General features: G+C 37.8%; 2 protein-coding genes across 2 annotated transcripts in view; one reads left to right on the top strand and one right to left on the bottom strand.

Annotated features, from left to right (window-relative positions):
• Positions 1-306: 306 nt before the first annotated feature.
• LOC141903124 (oxygen-dependent coproporphyrinogen-III oxidase-like) lies at positions 307-3,715 on the bottom strand. The gene is made up of 13 exons (XM_074791102.1): positions 3,633-3,715; positions 3,137-3,251; positions 2,913-3,048; positions 2,678-2,731; positions 2,518-2,592; positions 2,274-2,392; positions 2,010-2,076; positions 1,710-1,835; positions 1,511-1,622; positions 1,301-1,380; positions 1,128-1,207; positions 922-1,051; positions 307-841 (listed from the first exon to the last, which is right to left on the bottom strand). The coding sequence occupies exons 2-13, from the start codon at positions 3,235-3,237 to the stop codon at positions 755-757; spliced, it is 1,167 nt and encodes a 388-aa protein (XP_074647203.1). The 5' UTR covers positions 3,238-3,251; positions 3,633-3,715; the 3' UTR covers positions 307-754.
• A 1,912-nt stretch (positions 3,716-5,627) lies between these two features.
• LOC141901596 (syntaxin-binding protein 5-like) overlaps positions 5,628-20,258 on the top strand; it is a 49,488-nt gene continuing 34,857 nt past the window's right edge. Inside the window, exons 1-5 of the mRNA XM_074788937.1 lie at positions 5,628-5,935; positions 6,931-7,028; positions 9,139-9,220; positions 11,257-11,357; positions 15,438-15,572. Of these exons, the coding sequence (XP_074645038.1) occupies positions 5,792-5,935; positions 6,931-7,028; positions 9,139-9,220; positions 11,257-11,357; positions 15,438-15,572 (560 nt within the window). The 5' untranslated portion in view covers positions 5,628-5,791. The remainder of the gene's footprint in view (positions 5,936-6,930; positions 7,029-9,138; positions 9,221-11,256; positions 11,358-15,437; positions 15,573-20,258) is intronic.

Below are 20,258 nucleotides of genomic sequence, written 5' to 3'. Positions count from 1 at the left end.
ACTACCATGGTGACATGTATAGAGAGTCATGATGTGCAGGTGTAAGGTTGGTTGCTTCTTGGCTTCGAAAATGGTTCCATGCTCGGGTCCGGTACTCCGAAATCCAGTTTTAGCGGTAATTAGTTACATCGAACTTGGAAATATGTGAGATCAAAATTTAATCAATTTCGAACTCGTGTTATAATGATCAAATCGTCAAGTCCCTCGATGTAACGCAGTTCCAAAAAAAATTTCAATGTTCGGAAATACATGTACGTACTACAACTTCCACAAGAGATACAAGAACAAATTTTTAAAAAGACTGGATTAGAATAAATTAATTTATTGCAAGCATCATGAAAATGGATAAAAAGATCACGAGCTTCAGTATAAACTCCTTGTGTGGTGGACCATTGTTCAAATCTTTAACAATCAAAAATAATTATTAATTCGCTAGATATTCAACAATAGTTTTATTCATTACTACAAAAACATTCATTCTATACGTATACCGCTTGTTTTCCATACTGTGAATGCAGCAATCTTTCCGGCCTTCAATATCAATGACATGCAACCTTTAAATTGCCATAAAATCATAATCACAAAACAATTACCAGTTACATGTAATTTGGCGATCTATAGGTCTATGTAATGATAGAAAATTCATGTTCAAAAACTTCTGGGATTCTAAAGTTCAAATTTTGTTCATTATATTGTTAATCATGATCACAACATCATGTGATAATCGGTTAGTCTCAGTCAAACTAATGACGTTTTAAATCCATTCTTTTGGGTTCTTTAGGACATCCATCAACTTTGCCTCTTTCGAATTGGATAAGGGGGCATGGCAGTATTCCCATTTCTGAAAATACGACAATCAATTACTGAATCAGTGGAAATTATTTTCAATGAACACATGCGTGGTATTCAAACTAAACTTACTGCAAAAGTAGGAAGTGACATAAGTATACTTTCAATCCTAGATCCAGGCGTTTGTAAACCAAACTTTGTTCCACGATCATAAACAAGATTGAACTCTACATAACGTCCCCTTCTCAATAACTGCCACTGCCTGTGAAATTAAAGAAACATATTTCTGAATTTCTATGCATTTCACGTTAGTAGTGAAATAGTTCTTTTAACATTACCGGTCTTCATAAGAGTATGAATCAAACTTGTGTTTCTCCACTATAGGTGAATAGCACGGGATAACTGTATCAGCGCAGCTCTAAACAAATTCAAAGACACATTATTTTGACAGTTTTTGAGTCTGATCAACAGATTTCATGAGCAAGACAACACTCGCAGAGAAAGCTCATACCTCAACAAATGCATAAGCTGAATCTGCAGAAGGTTTGTTCAAATCATCAAAGAATATTCCACCAACACCTCGCGATTCCCCTTAAATAAACGATATATATGAACCTTTGTTTAGTACAAATGTGATTGAAGTTGATTTCTTAACAAAAGAAAATGTTCAGTCATAATCTCGGCTCAAGGGGAAAAAACAATTACCTTTGAAGACACTTACCTCTATGCTTGATAAAGAAATAATCATCGCACCATTTTTTATATCTACTATAATATTCAGGATCGTGTTGACGACAAGCTTTCTCTAATGATCTGTGGAAATGTGAGCAATCCTATAACAAAAATTGAAATCATGCAAATCTACATGTAATTAGATTCCCAGCAGGAAAACATGAAAGAACTACCGTTTATTGCGTTACCTCTTCATCAAGAATGTAAGGAGTCAGATCTGTACCACCTCCAAACCACCAGTGCTTTTTACCGTCAGTGTCACTTACTTCAAAATAGCGATAATTGAAGTGGAGTGTTGGAACATTGGGATTTTTCTAGAAATATATAAAATTCCATACTCATTTTGATAGTCTGTGTGACAATTTGACCAAATCTGTTTCACACAGGTAATGCTTTGAGATTGGAATTTGGAATCAAGGGTCAAAATTGGAAAATAATCAGTTCCAAACAAAACATCTGTAACACAAGATCCTTTGATGAAGACTCACCGGATGAATTACTGAACTAACACCACAGGCAAAGAATTTTGGCTGGGAAGACTTAATATCTAAACCTCTGCGGAGAAATACAAAAATACCATTACTTACAACCATTATGAATACATTTCATGTTTCAAATGTCAAATTACTTAGTGTAAAAAAAAAAGTCAAATTAGATTTTGTAACCTCCTGATCTAGTGTACACATAGTGAACATTAACAGTCATATAATATGACCCTTTTCATCATCACACAAAGCTAGCCCTTTATTTACCTAGATTTCATCTGAGTAGCTGATGCTTGAGATAGAGTTCCATGAACTACGGATACATTGACTCCAGCTTTCTCAAAAACATCCCCATCAGTCAGTACACATGTAATTCCTCCACCGCCCTGAAAGCAAATGTGTAAGCTTATACAAAATCTTTTTAGACGCCTAATGCAGCGACACTTATTACATAGCGAAAATCTAAGCAAGAATAACTTAAAGCAATAATGCATGCAGGGTAAAGATTCACCTCTTTCCTAGACCATTTGTCGACATGAAATTTTCCCCTTTCATCTAAGTCCTCCAATTTATGGCAAACTTCACCCTAAACAAAAGATTAAAAGGTTCTTTTAGTGAAGTGTTAACGTTGTCATTAGAAACGGATGAAAAGTAATGACCATCTACAGTACCTGTATTCTCATGATAAGCAGTTCCATCTTTGAACGCATCGAACTGTCTTTGGTCTAGAAGCAAATATCTTTGTCTTAACTTTCAAATAGAATTTACACAATAGAATGCAACCTAACCAGCTCAGATATTTGTTGATATATTTTCATGAGGCTACATATTATAAGCAAACGATACAATTCTTCCTGTTCCAAAAGGTCCCCCATATTTTCAATTTATATCTATTTTCACTCATACCTGTTCTAGGATAGATAAAGCTGTAATCGGTTTTGACATCCATTTTGAGGTATCTATCATGTAATCAAAAGCATACACCTTATTCTTTTGAGCATATAATATAACACCACCAGCAGCAAGCAAAATTGCACCAGCTCTGAAACAATAGATATCATAATCATACTATCATAGAATTAGAGAGCTAGACAGACGTATATGGATGATAAAATTTTGATGTCACACACTTGGCAGTAAATGGTCTTTTCACAGCTTGCAAAGTTGCAATAGTTGACAAAGCGCGAGTTGTTCGCCCAATGGACTGCAGTGTTTTCCTCAGATGAAACATTTCAAAGACTAAATCTAGAAAAGCAAATATGACAAAAATTAATTTAGCCTATACGCCAGCAAAGGAAGCACAATCAAAACAAAATTGAAAAAAGTAGCAACGTCATATTCAACCTCCACTAGTGCTATAGATGTGAGGGATGTGAGTCCTTTGGACTGTAACCAGAATGATCAATGGGAGCTCAACTTACATCACTGCAATCACTAACTTGCTGAAGTATATGACTGTTGTCACGTAGCCAGGTTGCTGGCCTGCTAAAACGTACGTAGAATCAGGGTCAGGGGATTGCACGGAGGTGGCACGAGTACCGAAAGTACGAGCAAGGAAAAATTTGCCAAAACCAACAGAACAATGCTCAAACCCACAGAAAAATGTAAGGAATTTTCAAAACTCACAGGCACTTAAGTTATCTCAAACGTGTTGATTGAAATTTTTATTTCCGGGTTCGGTTCATGGGCGCTGCCATCTTGGATTTTTTTCTGGGATGTGCAATAGCGGGAAGCTCCGAGAATATCGAGGTAACCACCAATCGCGGCAGTGCGCTGAAAGCGTTCGCCGCGGTCCATTCAAACCTTCGCATCGAAAAAATAAGTTTTATCTCTTACCCTGGTTGGCTTTTTTTGGACATCATGTTTTTGATATGGCGAGGTATACAAGGACCAGTACGCTATTTAAAAGCAGTTCTTATACAAGGAGTGTATATAAGGAGAGCGGTTATATAAGGAGAGCTACCTATTCATTTTCATTTCATATGCCGTAGCTTTAATAAGCGCGGGTATCACATCATGCATCTAATTGACACGCAACTACGTAGCTGTTGCTATCGTTGTACAATGGACTTTGACAATTTGATTTCCTTTCTTTGCTAAAAGAGCGATCACAGAATATCGAATCAAAGTCATGATAGTTTTATGTTTTATAATGTTCGCACTAATGTATAACCCTTGGCTAAGTACCATTAAAATCGTTTATTTTTGGGATGTCTACACAAATCGTCTTCAAATGGAACTTCGTCGAAGTGAATCAGAGCGATTGAAAGCTCTTTTCTCGTCAAGTTTTGGTTTTTACGGACCAATTTGTAAGGAATATAACCTTATTGATAATGTTCAACACAACATGATAGTAAAACTGCGACAAATTCACAATAAACGGAAAGAAGAATTCACCTCACACGGAAGTGAGGATGAAAATAGAAGTATTGATGTTAAAGCTACTAAAATGGCTATATCAGTTGTTTTGGTTTTCATTTTGTTTTAAGCACCCCGGGCTCTATCTATCGACTGTGTATGGTCAGATGCGAGTTCGTTTCCCACATCTTCCCCGTTTGACACCCAAATATTATGATTGCGAAATGGTTTTTTCGCACTTTTTCCAGCGTTGATTTCTTCATCTATACTTTTCTTGTACTGCATTGTAAATGGTTCGTGTAGGAAAACAGCTCTAGAAACTTATACGAGACCGATGTAAACAAAACGTGATTATCAAATAATGTTGTTCCAGTGCTTTAAAATCTTAAATCCACATTAGTTTTGTCCTTAGATTCTTCTTGCTTTCGGTCGAATTGTCATTGATCCTTTCTTCTCTGAAAGTTTCAGAGATTTTGACCGTTATGTATTTTACTTATTAATTTCTAGACATTATTATTGATATTTTGGGGGTCTTTGGGCTTCAATTAGCCCCCCAAGGAGCCCTTGCACCGGGCAACAACTATATACTGGACTGTAGCTCTCGAATAGTTCCATCTTCTCTGAAAGTTTCAGAGACTTCGACCGTTTTGTATTTTACTTATTAATTTCTAAACATTATTTTTGATATTTTGGGGTTTTTGGGGGTCAATTAGACCCCCAAGGAGCCCTTTCACCGGGCAACAACTATATACTGGGCTGTAGCTCTTGTTTAGGTCTATCTTCTCTGAAAGTTTCAGAGACTTTGACCGTTTTGTATTTTACTTATTAATTTCTAGACATTATTATTGATATTTTGGGGTCTTTGGGCGTCAATTAGACCCCCAAGGAGCCCTTGCACCGGGCAACAACTATATACTGGACTGTAGCTCTTGAATAAATCCATATTTTCTGAAAGTTTCAGAGACTTTGACCGTTTTATATTTTATTTATGAATTTATTTATTTTTTTAACAATATCGAACAAAAATACACATTAAAAACCACTAAAAATTTATAATAAATTTGCCGAATCGAGTGATGAAATAGATTTGAATCGAGTGATACAGAATCCAGTGCTCACTTCACGACGGTCCCAAAGCCATCGTGCGCGTAAGGCCCCGATCTCCACGGCATCGCCGTTGATATTGCTTGCCAGGGTTAGTGTTCGATTGTCGCGGTCATGGTCCGGTTCCCCATTTGGATCACTGCCGCAGTGGACGTCCTGACTCTGATATTCACGGAGCCGCCCCGTTCTGTGTCGTGACATCCGGGAGTAGAATATGCAATTTACCCAGAATGCACTGAAATATTATTTAGCGAAACCAGGAAATCATGGGATGATACAAAATTTACTGCAAATAATGTGCAGATTCTGCAAAAACCGTCTTAATGTCGGCAAAAAACAATAGTAGGATGAAAAGGTTCATACTTCGGGGGGTTCTCGATGGGATTAGATCGAGCGTCAGTAATCAACAGAAGCCAGAAACGGAGATTGAAGAGACCCTCCGTTCTGAACATTTCCAAGTCTGCAAGGTAAGGTTATCTATTCTATCCTCCTCATGCATCATGATGCAGGGACTATGCATAATGAGCATTTTGACAGCTGATTATTTTGAACTTTTCAATTCAGAAATAAATCCGTGCTTAAATTGTGCACACTCCTATTTTGCTTTTACAATTACAATTTTGGCTTCTTCAATTTTGATAATCTTGAATCATTCGCTTCAACCAACTTGCTGTGCTGTGGTGGCTTTGATCTTAACATCCTGACCCACCATCGTAACCTTCACTTTGGTTTGTTGCCATGGTATACATGGCCCTTATTATATCTTAACTGTCAAAATGTCATCTCAAATAGAAAGTTCTTCGCTTGCATCGAGAGTATCTACTTCAAAGTTTATGTTATTCCGGTCCTTCTTATTACCGAGATGACGTAATTTACCGAGATCAACGGAGATGACATGAAATATAGGCCCTAACATATTTATTTATTCCTTATCAATTTTAACACTTGAAATCATATTATATCAGTAAATAATACCTGCTGGAGTCATATTTTACATATTTTGTCGGATATTTTTGTAGAAAAATAACTTTTAACTTTACCGAGATGAGATCGTTGATCAATCAAATTCAATGAAATTTTATTGCTAACCGAGATGACGTATTTGAAGTAAATATTCTTTCTACAAAATATTCGGCAAAATATGTAAAATATGACTCTAGAAGGTATTTATTACTGATATAACATGATTTCAAGTGTTAAAACGGTTAAGAAATTAACAAAAATGCTATACTTCATTTCATCTCGGTTCATCTCGGTAAATTGTGTCATCTTGGTTATTAGGAGGACCCTGTCATTCTTCCTCTAGTTATCAAACTTATTTATGCAATATGACTGGCCTCTTAAATTTACTTTTGTGATATCGGGATTCTACCTTTTCTTGTTAAAAACAATGTTTGGCCTAGGCCTATCCTGAGCGCTCACCCATACATGACCTAACCACATTTTCTATTGTACATTTCAGACTATACGTCATGGATTTCCGTATCAACCGATGTGCTTGGCATTTGATCCTATACAACATCTACTGGCGATCGGATCGAAAAATGGATCACTACGAATGTATCCTTTTAATTCGTATTAAAATCATGATCAGCAAGTTTGTTAGATTCTTTTTAGAACGTATACACCACCGGAGTTGTTACTTGCTGGTTTTCCGTCTTAATGGGAAGAGAGGCTAGAGAAGAACTGACAACTTACTAAACTGTGCCGGCACCAACAGCCAGTCGCACACTGTTTTGACACTCAGATTTATAAGCAGTTTATTATCTTAGTGATCTTGGTTTTAGCCAATCGAACAGCTTAAGACCACTTTTGGTGCAATTGGCCCTGGTTTAAGCCACTTGGTCACCGCGCCACTTTAGTTTGTTAGATGAAGGGCTACAAAAAACTAATGCATAGCATATATATTCGGATAATGATGGAAATGCCACGAGGGAGTCTGTCTCGGAGACATGATGAAAGTGTAATTTTTAGGTATTCACCAGCTCCTGTAGAGTGTATGGATACTCATCGATGCATCAGTTTGTAAATGAGATCGGTTTTGTAGCATCGATAAAAATCAGTTTGCGCTGCTGCCACCGATGCTGACGTCTTGGTAGATGAGCATTGTCGCCACCACTGTGCTGCTCTGGGGCACTGTTGATTCACTCAGGATATCATTCTTATTCAAAAATGATGGGTTACCATGGCAACGAAAGTTACACTATTAAGCGGCATCCACTGGTGCAAAATTGTTTAAATTTATTAGAATTCGGCGGTTGATGGTCGGTAGCGATATGGGATCCTCGCGATACGAAAAAGTTTTCAGTTATATTCCAATCATAGATTGACACGAGACTCCGCGCTGAGAGCCCGTAGAAGTTGTAAATGAGTAAATCAGTTGACGTCAGTATGCGTCGTATTGTCGTTAGATTGGATTATCGGTGGCTTAAGATTTATACGTGTCAATCCTAAATGCTTGACCTATTTATTCTGGTCGAAGAATGGAAGATACTCGGTCTGGGTCCAAGTTGCTCGCGCTTGTCTTTTGATGGTCATGAACAATTAGAACGCGTAATGTTTCGACGGAAAATTATCTCAGTTTGCTTCCGTAAAAAAGAAAAGAAATGTTTTTGAAAATCTCCCCGTTGATGAGTAATTCATACGAACACAGTTCCCGTATGTCTACTAAACGATATCCACTCGACGCAATCTATAGTTTTCACCACCAGTTTATACATCGGCGGTTTGCATTTATTTGTTCCTGTCTCCGCTATTTTTTCTATTATTGATGCGCTTTGATGTAGTTGTATTTACATGAAAAATGAGGCAATGTGTACAGATTTGATTATCAGATAATTAACAGCAGCACTGCTCTGTCTGCTTTAGCTGTGCTATGTGGTTTGTGATAAACCTTGCTAACTCGACAAAATATTTCCAAGGACTGGCCAAGTTGACTTTCGCAATTTTCAGATGGGGGATTTAACGCGTCTCATGAAATATGTAAAATGTAGCTATTAGGCTGCGCTTGCAAAGGGGTTTGACATTACTTTGGATTACGCAAGCGTGCGTACCGGTACATTTAGGGAACACTTGAAATTGGTGAAATTTAGCTTAATCTTATGAATACTATTAGCTTAGATAGAAATTTAAGACCCTAGTTAGACCGAAATATACCGGTTTATAAGATGAACCGGTTCTATGAAATGAGAAATTTGATTAGCCTAAAAAAGTCAAACTTTCGCTGAAAACTTGTTGAATAATGCGCAAAGTGTTTGCCCGTAAGGAGCAAATTTGTTGATTGATCGTAGCCACCACTAGAGACTGGCAGGAAAAAAGTACATGGTATCAAACAGTCAGCTGTAGCAGCAAATGCACAGAGTCAACGTAAGCAACCCTTAATGACTTTTATATTGGCTACTGAAATATTTATGATCTGATAACGCTATTTGATGTTGAGAACTTGTATTTCAAGGCAATGACTTTTTCTTAAGGAGACAAATGGGCTGCCAAATTATATTGTCAGTACCTAAAGATTAATCCCTTCATCTAGAATCCGAGGTTGAGATTGAATCTTTTACTTGGTTATTTGATAATGTGAAACATTTCATTTCTTAATGAGGTTCCTCCAAGGAACTTGTTTAGTTTTAGTAGTGTTTATTTTATTGTCTTTAACTCGTGTTGTGTACAGATTTGGTAGACCTGGTGTAGACTGTCATGTATCTCATGACGGTGATCCATCTATTATACAGATACTGTTTCTTATCAATGAGGTAAGTTTTATTATAAGTAAGAACAGTACTTTAATCCAAAAATTGTGTTTTTTTAATTTAAAAAAAAAATTGACTCTGGCCTGATGTGTGCCAATTTGGCCCGGGCCAAATCGTCTCCGTGTGATTGGGACTATAGTGAAGGAGCTTCAAGGAAGTTTGTCTCATCAGGAACCACATTACCTGAAATTTTAGATTTATTTTTGTCTTAAGTTCTTGAACTTTAAAGTGACAATATTTTGGTCAAAGGGCTAATAGAGTTGCATCATATCAATCCTAATACGAATTCTCAGAATTCTGGGGTTCATATGACGTTACAGTAGTTTCACAGCTGAAAATGACAAAAAGAAACAGAGTCATCCGTAAGGTTAGACTTGCCACTAAGAAGCATACGTAAAAATGAAATGATCAATAATTTCCATTTAATGAAAAATAGGAAATTTTGAGCGTTATTTTAACCCATTTTCTGTCCAAATAAACACATGGCGTCATTCTCATAACTGTTGTTTATTCACAACTGTTTAAATAGTGAAGGGTTGTGGCTCATAATTTCTAACTGAAGTTGAGTATTTTCTTGTCCAAGCTAATTTGTATTTTTCAACTGCTGAGGTCTGAACAGATATATCAAAATACATGTATGCCGGTAATCCATATTTGATAATGATTAGATTTTCCAAAGCCGGTGGTCAGATTTTCAGTTAAGACAGTCTTGAGTCCGTTTTGGTCCTAAAGCTCGAACACCTGAAGTTGTAAGATGTATTAAACCACTCGATCGAGGACCAGAATCTAATACCATCCAGAAAATATGAGAGAACTATAGAATTCAGTCCAGGTGTGAACGCTTTGCCACGGATAAAAATGTGTATGCCACATCAAAAAGATGTTTGTATATGTAGCTGCAGCAACGGCTCTTCATCTCCTCATCTTTAGTTGATGCAGATGCGGCGGAGATATCCATCGAAAAATCAATCCATATTCATACAACATTGGGTTTATAGATTTTCAATAAATGAACTAATATTAACACTCCCTGCCAACCATCTATAAATAACTCTACTAATACAAACAATTGAAACACTCAAATTCTCTCTCATTTGACGATGATTTTTTAATTTTGATCGTTCGCTGCCCTCCGGCAAGCTCGAAGCTAGTCGCGAAGGGCTCTGGATTTTCTCATTTTCAAATTGATGGCATCAATATTTCTCACTTGGATGAGAAAGCTAATTGAACTGGGCGACGACATGGTGTCTCTAGATGAAAGATGTTTAATTGATAGCTCACTGACAGTGATTAAAACAAGTCCTATCTAATCATTTTACTTCAACCACAAATATATGACATCGATGATGATTCACTATCAGTTTTCCGATAACATCCGGGTTTCTCGGGGAAAAAAGCCTACAATTTCATATGAATCGGATTGTTTCCACAGCAGACACGTTTATTCTAGATCCTAACTTCCTGATTTTCGAAAAAAAAAATTTATTCATACATCTCGAAAATATGGACTCCTCTTTAATACCAATTGAACTGCAAATATTAGTAATCGAAAGTCTTCTTAAGGTTGTTATGGGTTGTCTGGGTGTGTTGTATTTACCCCAATGGATATGACGCATGCAAACAGGAGAAAGAAACATGTTTCCGAGTGTTTCCCTGTATGGTGTGCATTTACGAGAAAAACGAAAAACAATTTTTTTCAAGATTAATCATCTTTGCGCGTTTCTGTGTTTCACTGCATAGTGTGCATTGGGCTTTAGGTCATTAATGTTCGTCAGTTCATTCCCTACTTGTTACATCTTCACCTGGCTAATGACATCGCATACTAATATCTGTCTGTTACTGTAGTCTTAACTCAATACCTGACGAGATTGATAAGCTTCTTCTGAATGTGTAAGATTGAATTTCTTATCACATTTTTTTCTTTCATACTACTCCCTTTTTACTCACACAGGGCAAGGTTCATAGCAGTCCTTGATGAAGGTCCTTAAACGTTTTGAACTGGAATGAGTCAATCCAAAGCTTTTTGTTTTGTTTTGCAGGGTGCTTTAGTGACAGTTTGTTCAAATAATACATTATACTTATGGACTATACGACAAAAACGACCAGAAGTTGTACATTCCCTAAAATTCCAAAGGGAAAGGTAGGTTTTACACAGTGGCTGCAATAAGTGTTTCTATTTACCTCTAAAATGTTAGTTACATGAGGTGATGGAATTGAGCTGAAAATATCACGGTTATGAATCATTTTTAGGATGTCTCATTGAGTTTTGTTTAACAATAACTATAGAATATACATGACCCCAAATTCTTAATCTTTGCCTTTTGGGTGCAACCCAGGGTATGAATGCATGGGAATGAATTAATGAAGAAGTACCGCTATAAGTGGCTTACCCCTCGGTTGAATATAGCCAGTTTTTGAATTCTTTACTGATTTCATCCAAAGAAGTTTGGTAGAAACTGTTTATCTATGTCGTGTAAGTGGTGTTGAATCGTATGAATTAAACCATTGAATAGTGAGTTATTGGTACTTTGTTATGCTGTAGGCCTAGTAGTCATTGTGACAACGTATAAGCTTTTAATTCTCTTTGCTTTGATGAAGATGACATTCTTGTTGACAATTGCCAATCGATATATTAACTATATGCGTATGTATATGGACAGACAGTAAGGAGTCTTGAGGATTGCCATGTTACTGATGTTACGGCCTATTTTAGTAATACGAAATTGTCTGAAATGGATTAATGTTTATGCAAGCATTTGATGGGCTTATATACATATGACTTGTGTTTATGATTTTCGTGCGACTGGATTAGTAACTGACAAAGTTATCTGGCTAACTAAGTGCATTGGTCTTATTGTAAGCCATGAAGTAATCACTTGAATTGATTATCTCTATTATTACAAGTACTACTATAGGCCTCTACTATACTCCTGCTTCGGAACCAGTTGATTCAAGACCTTGTTAGTAGACTTTGAAAGCGACTACCAGTACTTGCTCTCACAGTGCATTATGAATGTGAGGCTGTAATGACGTCAATCTGATATGTAAAAACAGTAGCGCGGACGACCGGTTTCATTTCACGATGAAATGGTTAATTGTTTTGGGTTTTAGGGACTTGGTTATTGTCTAGAACGACAGCAGCCTCGGCGCGGTACGCTTACATCATTCTCGAATGTATCGATCTACGCTTCTTACATACATACATCACCGGTAGTTCATGGTTCATGAATGTGTCAGATTTTATAATTACTTCATACTCTACCATGACAATTCATTCTATACTATCAATATTGTATTCTGGAGTTTTTAACTGTCTGGGATTGATCGCCTTTTTGGTGGTTAGCCTGAATCTAGGTCAGGCGCTGAGGTTTATTCAAAAGGTATAAATCTCAATATCTCATCCCCCCCCCCCGTGTCTCGGAATCTGTGGAATTTATTGTTATTAAAAGACCATTAGAATTTTAGTTTAATCGTGAAAAGTTGAATTATACGTAAATCGTCATTCCGCGCATGCGAAAATTAGATTACACCAATAATTCGTTCGGCGGCGTTCATTTTTCATGCGGAGCGAGGTTTGTTAGCGAGATTCGTAGCATTAGCTCACCGTGAACCGAGCTGTAGGATTAGGAGCCGTGAAGATGAGAGATTCTAGCCAGAGAGAGAGAGAGAAATGATATCAATTCACCATCATGACTGTTGTAATGACTTTCATTGCGCCTGCAGTCAAAACATGCTTTCATATTAAATAGTAATTTGTAGTTGATACGTGGTTTATGGGCCGTTTCCGAGAAATAGAGAGGACGCGAAGAGATGTGGCACTGTGAGAATGAATTATCCTTCACAATCATCGGAATAAAAAATCGATGTGTGGTGCTGGAAATGATCTCGCATTTATCACTGCGTCTGTGGTGTATGCACCTGCGTGCTTTACCAGTTGACACTTAATATTATACAACTACCCTGGATCGGACAGAACAAACTGGTTTCAGCTTACGTAAAACATCACCCGTCCACCCGGTCGCGTATGACAACGATGACGTTCCTCCGCCCTGATGTTTTTTTTCAGATGATTTTGATGCGAGTAAAACATTACGTAATATGCCGTGAAATTCAATCCGACATTGTGTTGGTTCCGTTTCTGGCTTTCACTCAACGTTCTAGAATTCATCCCTCGTAGGGAAAAACCGAACTCGGTAACTGAAAGGAAAAATAGTAGAATATTGCAACTAGAATGTGCCTAGCTCTGTTGTTGCTATAGTATTGCCTAAAGCGAGGCTTTGATCCGAGCTATGTCTTTGATAAGAAGTATCAATACTGATTCCAAAAATGTAAACAATAGAAAAATGAAAATGGAACGTTATCTATCATTTCTATATCGCCGCGTGTTAGTTTGATAAGTTCCTCTCTCATTCAATAACTTGCAATCGTAACTTAAAGCTGATATCCGGTGAGGTAAAAAGTGCCTTGATCACTTCTCGGAAGAGCTTCCTCGGATTCTGAAAAATTGTTTTTCGTTGGTCGCTGTAACGGAAATAGAAAATCATTTAGAACCCAGCCCCGATTCGGTCGGGGAAATATCTTCTTTTTTTACGAAAACGGTTGGGCTACTGTTTAAAAAAGGCCTCGTCGTCGCTGTGAATATCGCTGTGACAGACTGTCGTTGTGTTGTGGCAGCAGCATTGACGTCAATGCTTACGAAACGATGATGCAGTTGTACATAGAGATTGAGCCCTGTAGCCTTTATACACACACCACTCTCATGATACGGAGACCACAGTGACAAATGCACTTGCGAACTGGTTGTTTAGAATGCTTCGTTTAAGACATTCAGGGCTTTCTAGGGTCAGGGTGCATGGGACTTTCCTAAATTGGCTTCCATGCATCCTGTTATATATAGATATATAATCTTTCTTGGAGAAAAATAATGTATACTCTGTATTTTCTTAATCATATATATGTATATATATGGAAAACAAACTTGAACTTGAACTAGCTATACATATCTTGTAATAGATTCGGTGTGTGCATACTAGAGAAACTGTAACATTGACAGAATATAGGTTCGATTTCTTTCTGAACCTAGTTTGAATTGGGACTAATCTAGTTACGACGAAGGTTATCGGCGCAGCCTGTGTTTAGCGAGAGGCTATTTATTTTGCAGCTGTAAATCCACATTCTGCGTCTTTTTGTTTGACACCTTATCAAATATTCAGCGTGTTCATTATCCCTCGCTAACAGTTTAACTTCAGGAAATGGATTTCTTTTCCACAATCGATAAACGCGCGTGCGCGGCTGCTGTATTTTTGCGTATAAAGACGTCGCCGCGTCTTGTTTCCACGTGCGAGCCGTTGGAAAACGTTGCAATCGATTCATCGGTGCAAACATTCCGGTTCGACGCCGAAAAAAGAGATTACCCTCCCATCCTACTGGTAGAAAAAAAGCAGCGACCGAAATAATGTGTGAGCTGGAATAATATCCAGTGAATGACCGGGTGAATGTAATCTGGACCTGTTGGCGCATCAGATCTGCTATTAATACTAGGTCATTTATTACTGAAATTGGTAGCGTATATTGGTGTGTCTACAGGTTCTATCTACACGTGGTTGGTGTCCCCGGCTAATGCTCTATGTAGTTGCTGTAAATGCGACGAGATTTTATAGCCGCGCGCTGCCATGAATACAAACATTGTCTGCGGCGGCGCGGCGCTTTCCACTTTATTCCGCGCACATGACAAAAACAGATTTCCGGCGAACAATAAACACATTTTTCAAAATAAAAAATGTCCCGAGAAAAAGCCGTGTGGATTTTTATGTAAGTTTCAGCTCCGAATCTACAGCCTCTCCTACAGCAAAATTACGACATAAACATTTGTGTCCTTTTAAGAGATAGTCTGCCTTTCTGAATTTGTACTCAATATTGTATTTTTAGCTCAATGCCGTCGGCCACCATTAACTTCACTCACTCTTATTTATCTATTACTGTGTCTATAGTTATGTGTCATTAGATATAAATTTTACTGATTTCAACATTTCGCCTGACAACAAATCGGTAATAATGCAGTACTGATCGATAAGTACATACTCGGGGGAACTTCATTCAACATTTTTTGATTACGATAAGAAAAGTTTTACTGTTTCAGATAAACATTTGTCATATTTCCATGGATTTTTTCGAATGTGTCTCTAATCGTGTATTTTAAAATTTTTTTCTTTTTCTTCAGCATCACGTGTTGCCACTTACCTTTCCAAAGCAAATGGCTTTACATCGGCACCGAGAAGGGAAACGTGCATATAGTAAATATCGAATCATTTATATTGTCAGGATATATCATCAATTGGAACAAAGCTATAGAATTGTAAGTATGTTTTCAAATTGAATTTTGCTTCAAGATCCTACTTGTCCCTTGAACAAACTAGGGCTCGGAATATGTATGAATATATATATATTATATGTATATGAAGGTCGCTATATGAAAGTTGAAATGAATTCAGTATAAATGTGTCAGACTTTACACGAGGGAAATCTAGTAAATGTTACATTCACTGTTGTTAGATCATGCAAGAAAAGGATTTATATATTATGGATGTTTTATGATGGTTCTGTATCGACGATGACGTTACTGCTGCTCTATATTCAATGACGACGATCGCGCTCTATGTTCTCAAAATCTGCGTTGCGTATGAATTTGTATGTATCGCGTATGAATTCGGAAACAATAATAATCTACTCGTGCTCAACTCATCGGTATTCTCAGTAGGCAAGCGTTATTTGATTTCATAATTAAGATTCAAGAATACGGCCGTCCTATCAATAATCAGCTCTTATGCAATGCAGATTTGTGAATTTGCAATTCAATTTGAGTTTGAATGTCAGGTTTTATTTTGTTCTCCGTTACTTCGTCGGAAGAGATGAAGATCTCTTCGTTCTGTGAAACGGTTTTTCGATGATATATCGCCGTGCATCGATACATAAATCGCTGATTTTTCGTATCGAAAGGGTTTTCGATGATGTATTCTGCTCGAGAATAAAGCGGTGAATGTCGGATGATCGCTTGAATTTTTTTCATCTGAATGTTGTATTGATTTCTATTGGCGGTTCGCTGGTGGCTGGAAAGATTGTGCTTAAATGTTATCGAATATCAAAATATCTGGCTATGCGGAGTGTTTTCCAACCTCTGTGAAGCACGACTGTTTTTAGAGAATAATGTTGATTTTATTCTCAAAAATTGAATGAATCGTACAAGAAACTCAGGAGCGGCTTTGAACGGCCGATTTTGATTTCAACCGAAATTCAATTGATTGTTATTTTGGTTAACCCTCCCCTGGGTTAGAATCGAACTCGTCTGTAAAACTGTTGCAAATATTGTAGCACTCGGGACCACAGTTTTACACATGTAACATTTTCAGAATGAAAATCCCAAGTGTACCGCCATCACCATGCAGAATCATACAATATGTACGGATGATAATGCAGTTATCAACCACGATCCTTCATTACGAATGATACTTGATACCAGTTACATGATACCAGTGTTCTACTGTCCTTGACATAATTGTAAATGGTTTTTTTTTTTGCTTGTCCTGATACAATCCTGAAAGATTCATTAGTCGTTGCAGGTCCTATTCGCGAGGGCGTTCATGACTATATATGAATCTTGTGGATGAAATTCAATAGACTGACTTTTCCAGCATTCATTTGGAAAGGCGAGTAATCAACCTATTTATACTGGTTCCCTTTCTCGGCAGCTGCTCGTATGGGAATTTGTGAGTCAAATGAAATCAGCGCCGGTGTCTCTCTGTATCCTTCATTGAATGCCGCCAACAGTTAATCAACCAGAATCTCAATATGTATCTGATACTTACTTCATTTCATACAACTTTTTTCATGATTGATTTCTAAGTATAGATGATGGATGATGACCGAGTCCATAGTTAGTGATATCGAGGGATAGCTACCTGGCGTTCTAAGATTGCCCTACATTTATGACCACTACCACCACCACCACCTTGACTGTGTTGATTTCCTATATTACTTGCCGTGTCTCTAGTCAATGCTACCTCTTCCAAGGCCGTTTGATCACGTATCTTTTTATTCTTCTGTTCCCCAGCACCTTGGAAACCAAGTACGAGAAAATCTTTTAAAATGATTTGCTTATTTATATATAGCCTTGATTTTCTTATGGAAAAAGTATAGGCCCTTACTTAAGTATTTATTATAGGCCCTGATAAGTGCTTACTTTTCTGGTAAAATCCTGATAATGCAGAAAGTACTTTCTGGACTCGATATCATCATAGGATATATCTATTGACAAATTTTATCGTGGTCTGTAGTGTCTTTCCATTTATAACTTAGTCAAAATTTAGAGCGTGAGATTAGAGAATTATCGAAATTTAGAAAAAATGTCAGGAACTCATCTTCCGATTGTGGAAAAAGTGCTGACTTGACTGAGTCTGACTGCTACAAGCCCTGCGCGATGAATGCAAGCGAATTGGCTGTGACCGATTGTTTGACCTTATAAAGTTTTTATGAATTACTATCGATTCTTGGCAAGTTAATTGCATGCCAATATATAACACATCTCGCACACAGTAACAATCAGAATAGCCTTTAGCCGTTATGGCAGTGGTGGTCTCCGCACTCTTCGCGCTCTTCCCCTCAGTCTTTCTGTCTTAGCGTCAGATCAATAAATCCACCATTAAATAGCGATAACTCTTTTGTCAGATCTGGCAATACCTCGTCGATTGAAATGATGATGAATATGTTTGTAGGCGCACTTGTTATGCGTGTTCGTGAGAGATTATGGGACGACTGACGTCCAGAGTGGAGAGAGCGCTTTCACCCGACACCGACAGACCCATCACTTTAATGTCACTTTCACGGGTTCAATGGGTAAATGTATCCTTGAAGAAATGAACAGTCAAAGACACCGAGACAAAACTGCGTATTGAACCGCAATCTACTAGAGCCGCGATCACGCTAGCGTTTTGGTCCCCGACTAACAGTTCACACAGGTGCCAAATGGGCCCGTGCCTATTTGACCCAGTCCAGATTTGGCCCGGCCTAAAAGTTTGGACCAGGCCTGAGCCAACTTTTAGCACGGCTCAAATCATTGCCAGTGAATGCTTACTGGTTTTGGAAGTGACGCGTCTCTCTTCGTCACAGCGTTGTTTAGTATTGAGTGAGTGGTTTGTAACGTGTAAACGCGCTAATTAAGCCCTGGTCAAATATTGCTCGGGTCTGATATGGGCCCCAGTTTGACCCGGTCCAAATCGTCCGCGTGTGTTCGGGGCTTTGGTTAACATGCTATGTGAGTGTATTATTCATCTGGCAATTAAACCCTATTAGCAAATATTATTGCACGGTTCTTCTTTCAGTATTGAAAGCGATATCGCTCAATTCATGCGTACAAACAGTCAGCAGAGAAGCGTAACCGGGTGATTGCAATATTTCGTTTGTCTCGTTTTTCAACCAGTTGGTGATAAACTGATTGACTGTTTTTTTTATGAAAAGTGTTTCACGATATCATCACCGATGCAAAAATTGAAATGAAATTTCAATAAATCATGACAATTTCGTCTGATTATACACCTCATTTGTGAATTCAAATGATCTGGATATGAAAAATTGATCAACATTTTCATCTCTCAAACTCATCGGTAAGAGGTAATGAGGTGGCATCATTCGAAGATTTGACATGAGACACAAATATATCACCGATCTTCTGATGTCTTTATGTCTATAGATTATTTGAATTTTAAGTATTCTACTAGTCAAGATTTAGTTTAGATGCTTGTATAATAGAACACCCTATGTTAGTATCTGTTCAAGACAGATCGGTGCAGGCCTGGCAGTACAGCGCCGACAAACACTAGGGGGACCTCATTGAAAAGATCAGATGATGGTTAGACCGGAGGCGCTTGAAATGTGTGATCAGTACTGTACTGAGTGAAGTTAGATTAGGATTTATTCCGGTGTACCTGGGATATCGTTTCCATAGTGATTGAATCCGAGATCACTGCCAGGGTTAACAACTTTGAATTTCGTTGATTGTGTTTCCCTTATATACATGCATTATATGCTGATTGCTCGTCATACGACGACACGGTCTTTCCATTACACCGAGCCTCATAATCACGCACGTCCCCTGTATGAGGCAGACCCTGTATCGTCGAGACACAAGTTTTGCTCATTTCTTCCGAACCTTTCTTATCTTTAAGAGCATCTAATAGCGGTGAGGGTTCAATTTATCACGCTGTACAATAAGTGGTCTGCATATTAGTTTCAGCGAAATATAAACGTCATATATTCATTTTACTGCTTTGCTGGATCCAGACCATTCTTAGAACTGTTTTGTTGCCGTATACTAACACTAACACTATCGTGTGTATAGTAAGTAATATGATATGGGTGTACTGGTGTTGTGTGACCAGGAATTTAATCAGCCGATGTCCAGCCAGCTTTGCAGTTACTTCTGCATATGCGCAGCGCTGTTCCTTGCTGATGTTGATCCTTCTTATCAATGACGTCATCGATGTTGCTCTTGACTTATCTCTTCGGAGGCCTTTACCGATCTCGCGGCTGAATATGGGCGGCAGAAATGATTCAATTCAGAATGCTTTCGGCGGCGTAATCTTGAGAGGGAAATGTTTTCCCAACGATTGAAAGGCCGTCCATTTATGAAGACATCTGCCGTTTGCAAGTGGCGACAAACTGTTTAGTAGAGTATCGCTGCCAGGGATGCTGTTGAGTTGATGCAATATGAATATGCGTCCACGTCTCCTAACTGAATGAATATGAATCATGAATTTGATGACAAATCTAGTTAAATACGTTTATGAATTTGTATTTGTCATTATGTAGAAGTTTCTAGAAAACCAACATGGAAAATTAATCTGATATTTTCGACTCTCAAAATCTGAATAATTTCTAGTTCACTTTCAATCAAACTTCTATATTTGATGTCAAATTATTCTCATTTTTCGGTGAAATCTGCTACAATTAGTGATATCAGGTTGTCCAGTTTGTTTTTGTCCCACGTTTT

This window comes from Tubulanus polymorphus, chromosome 1 (genome assembly GCF_964204645.1).
Source record: "Tubulanus polymorphus chromosome 1, tnTubPoly1.2, whole genome shotgun sequence".
Taxonomy (NCBI): domain Eukaryota; kingdom Metazoa; phylum Nemertea; class Palaeonemertea; order Tubulaniformes; family Tubulanidae; genus Tubulanus; species Tubulanus polymorphus.
The sequence above is the reverse complement of the archived record's forward strand: the minus strand, read 5'-3'. Positions and strand labels throughout refer to the sequence as shown.

Bases quoted from the DNA above. Each gene is read 5' to 3' on its own strand.
- LOC141903124 (XM_074791102.1), bottom strand. From the start codon at position 3,237: ATGTTTCATCTGAGGAAAACACTGCAGTCCATTGGGCGAACAACTCGC. The intron at 3,049-3,136 runs GTGTGTGACATC...CTATTGTTTCAG, and splicing joins AAAAGACCATTTACTGCCAA to AGCTGGTGCAATTTTGCTTG. The intron at 1,836-2,009 runs GTGAGTCTTCAT...ATATATTTCTAG, and splicing joins TTAGTTCAGTAATTCATCCG to AAAAATCCCAATGTTCCAAC.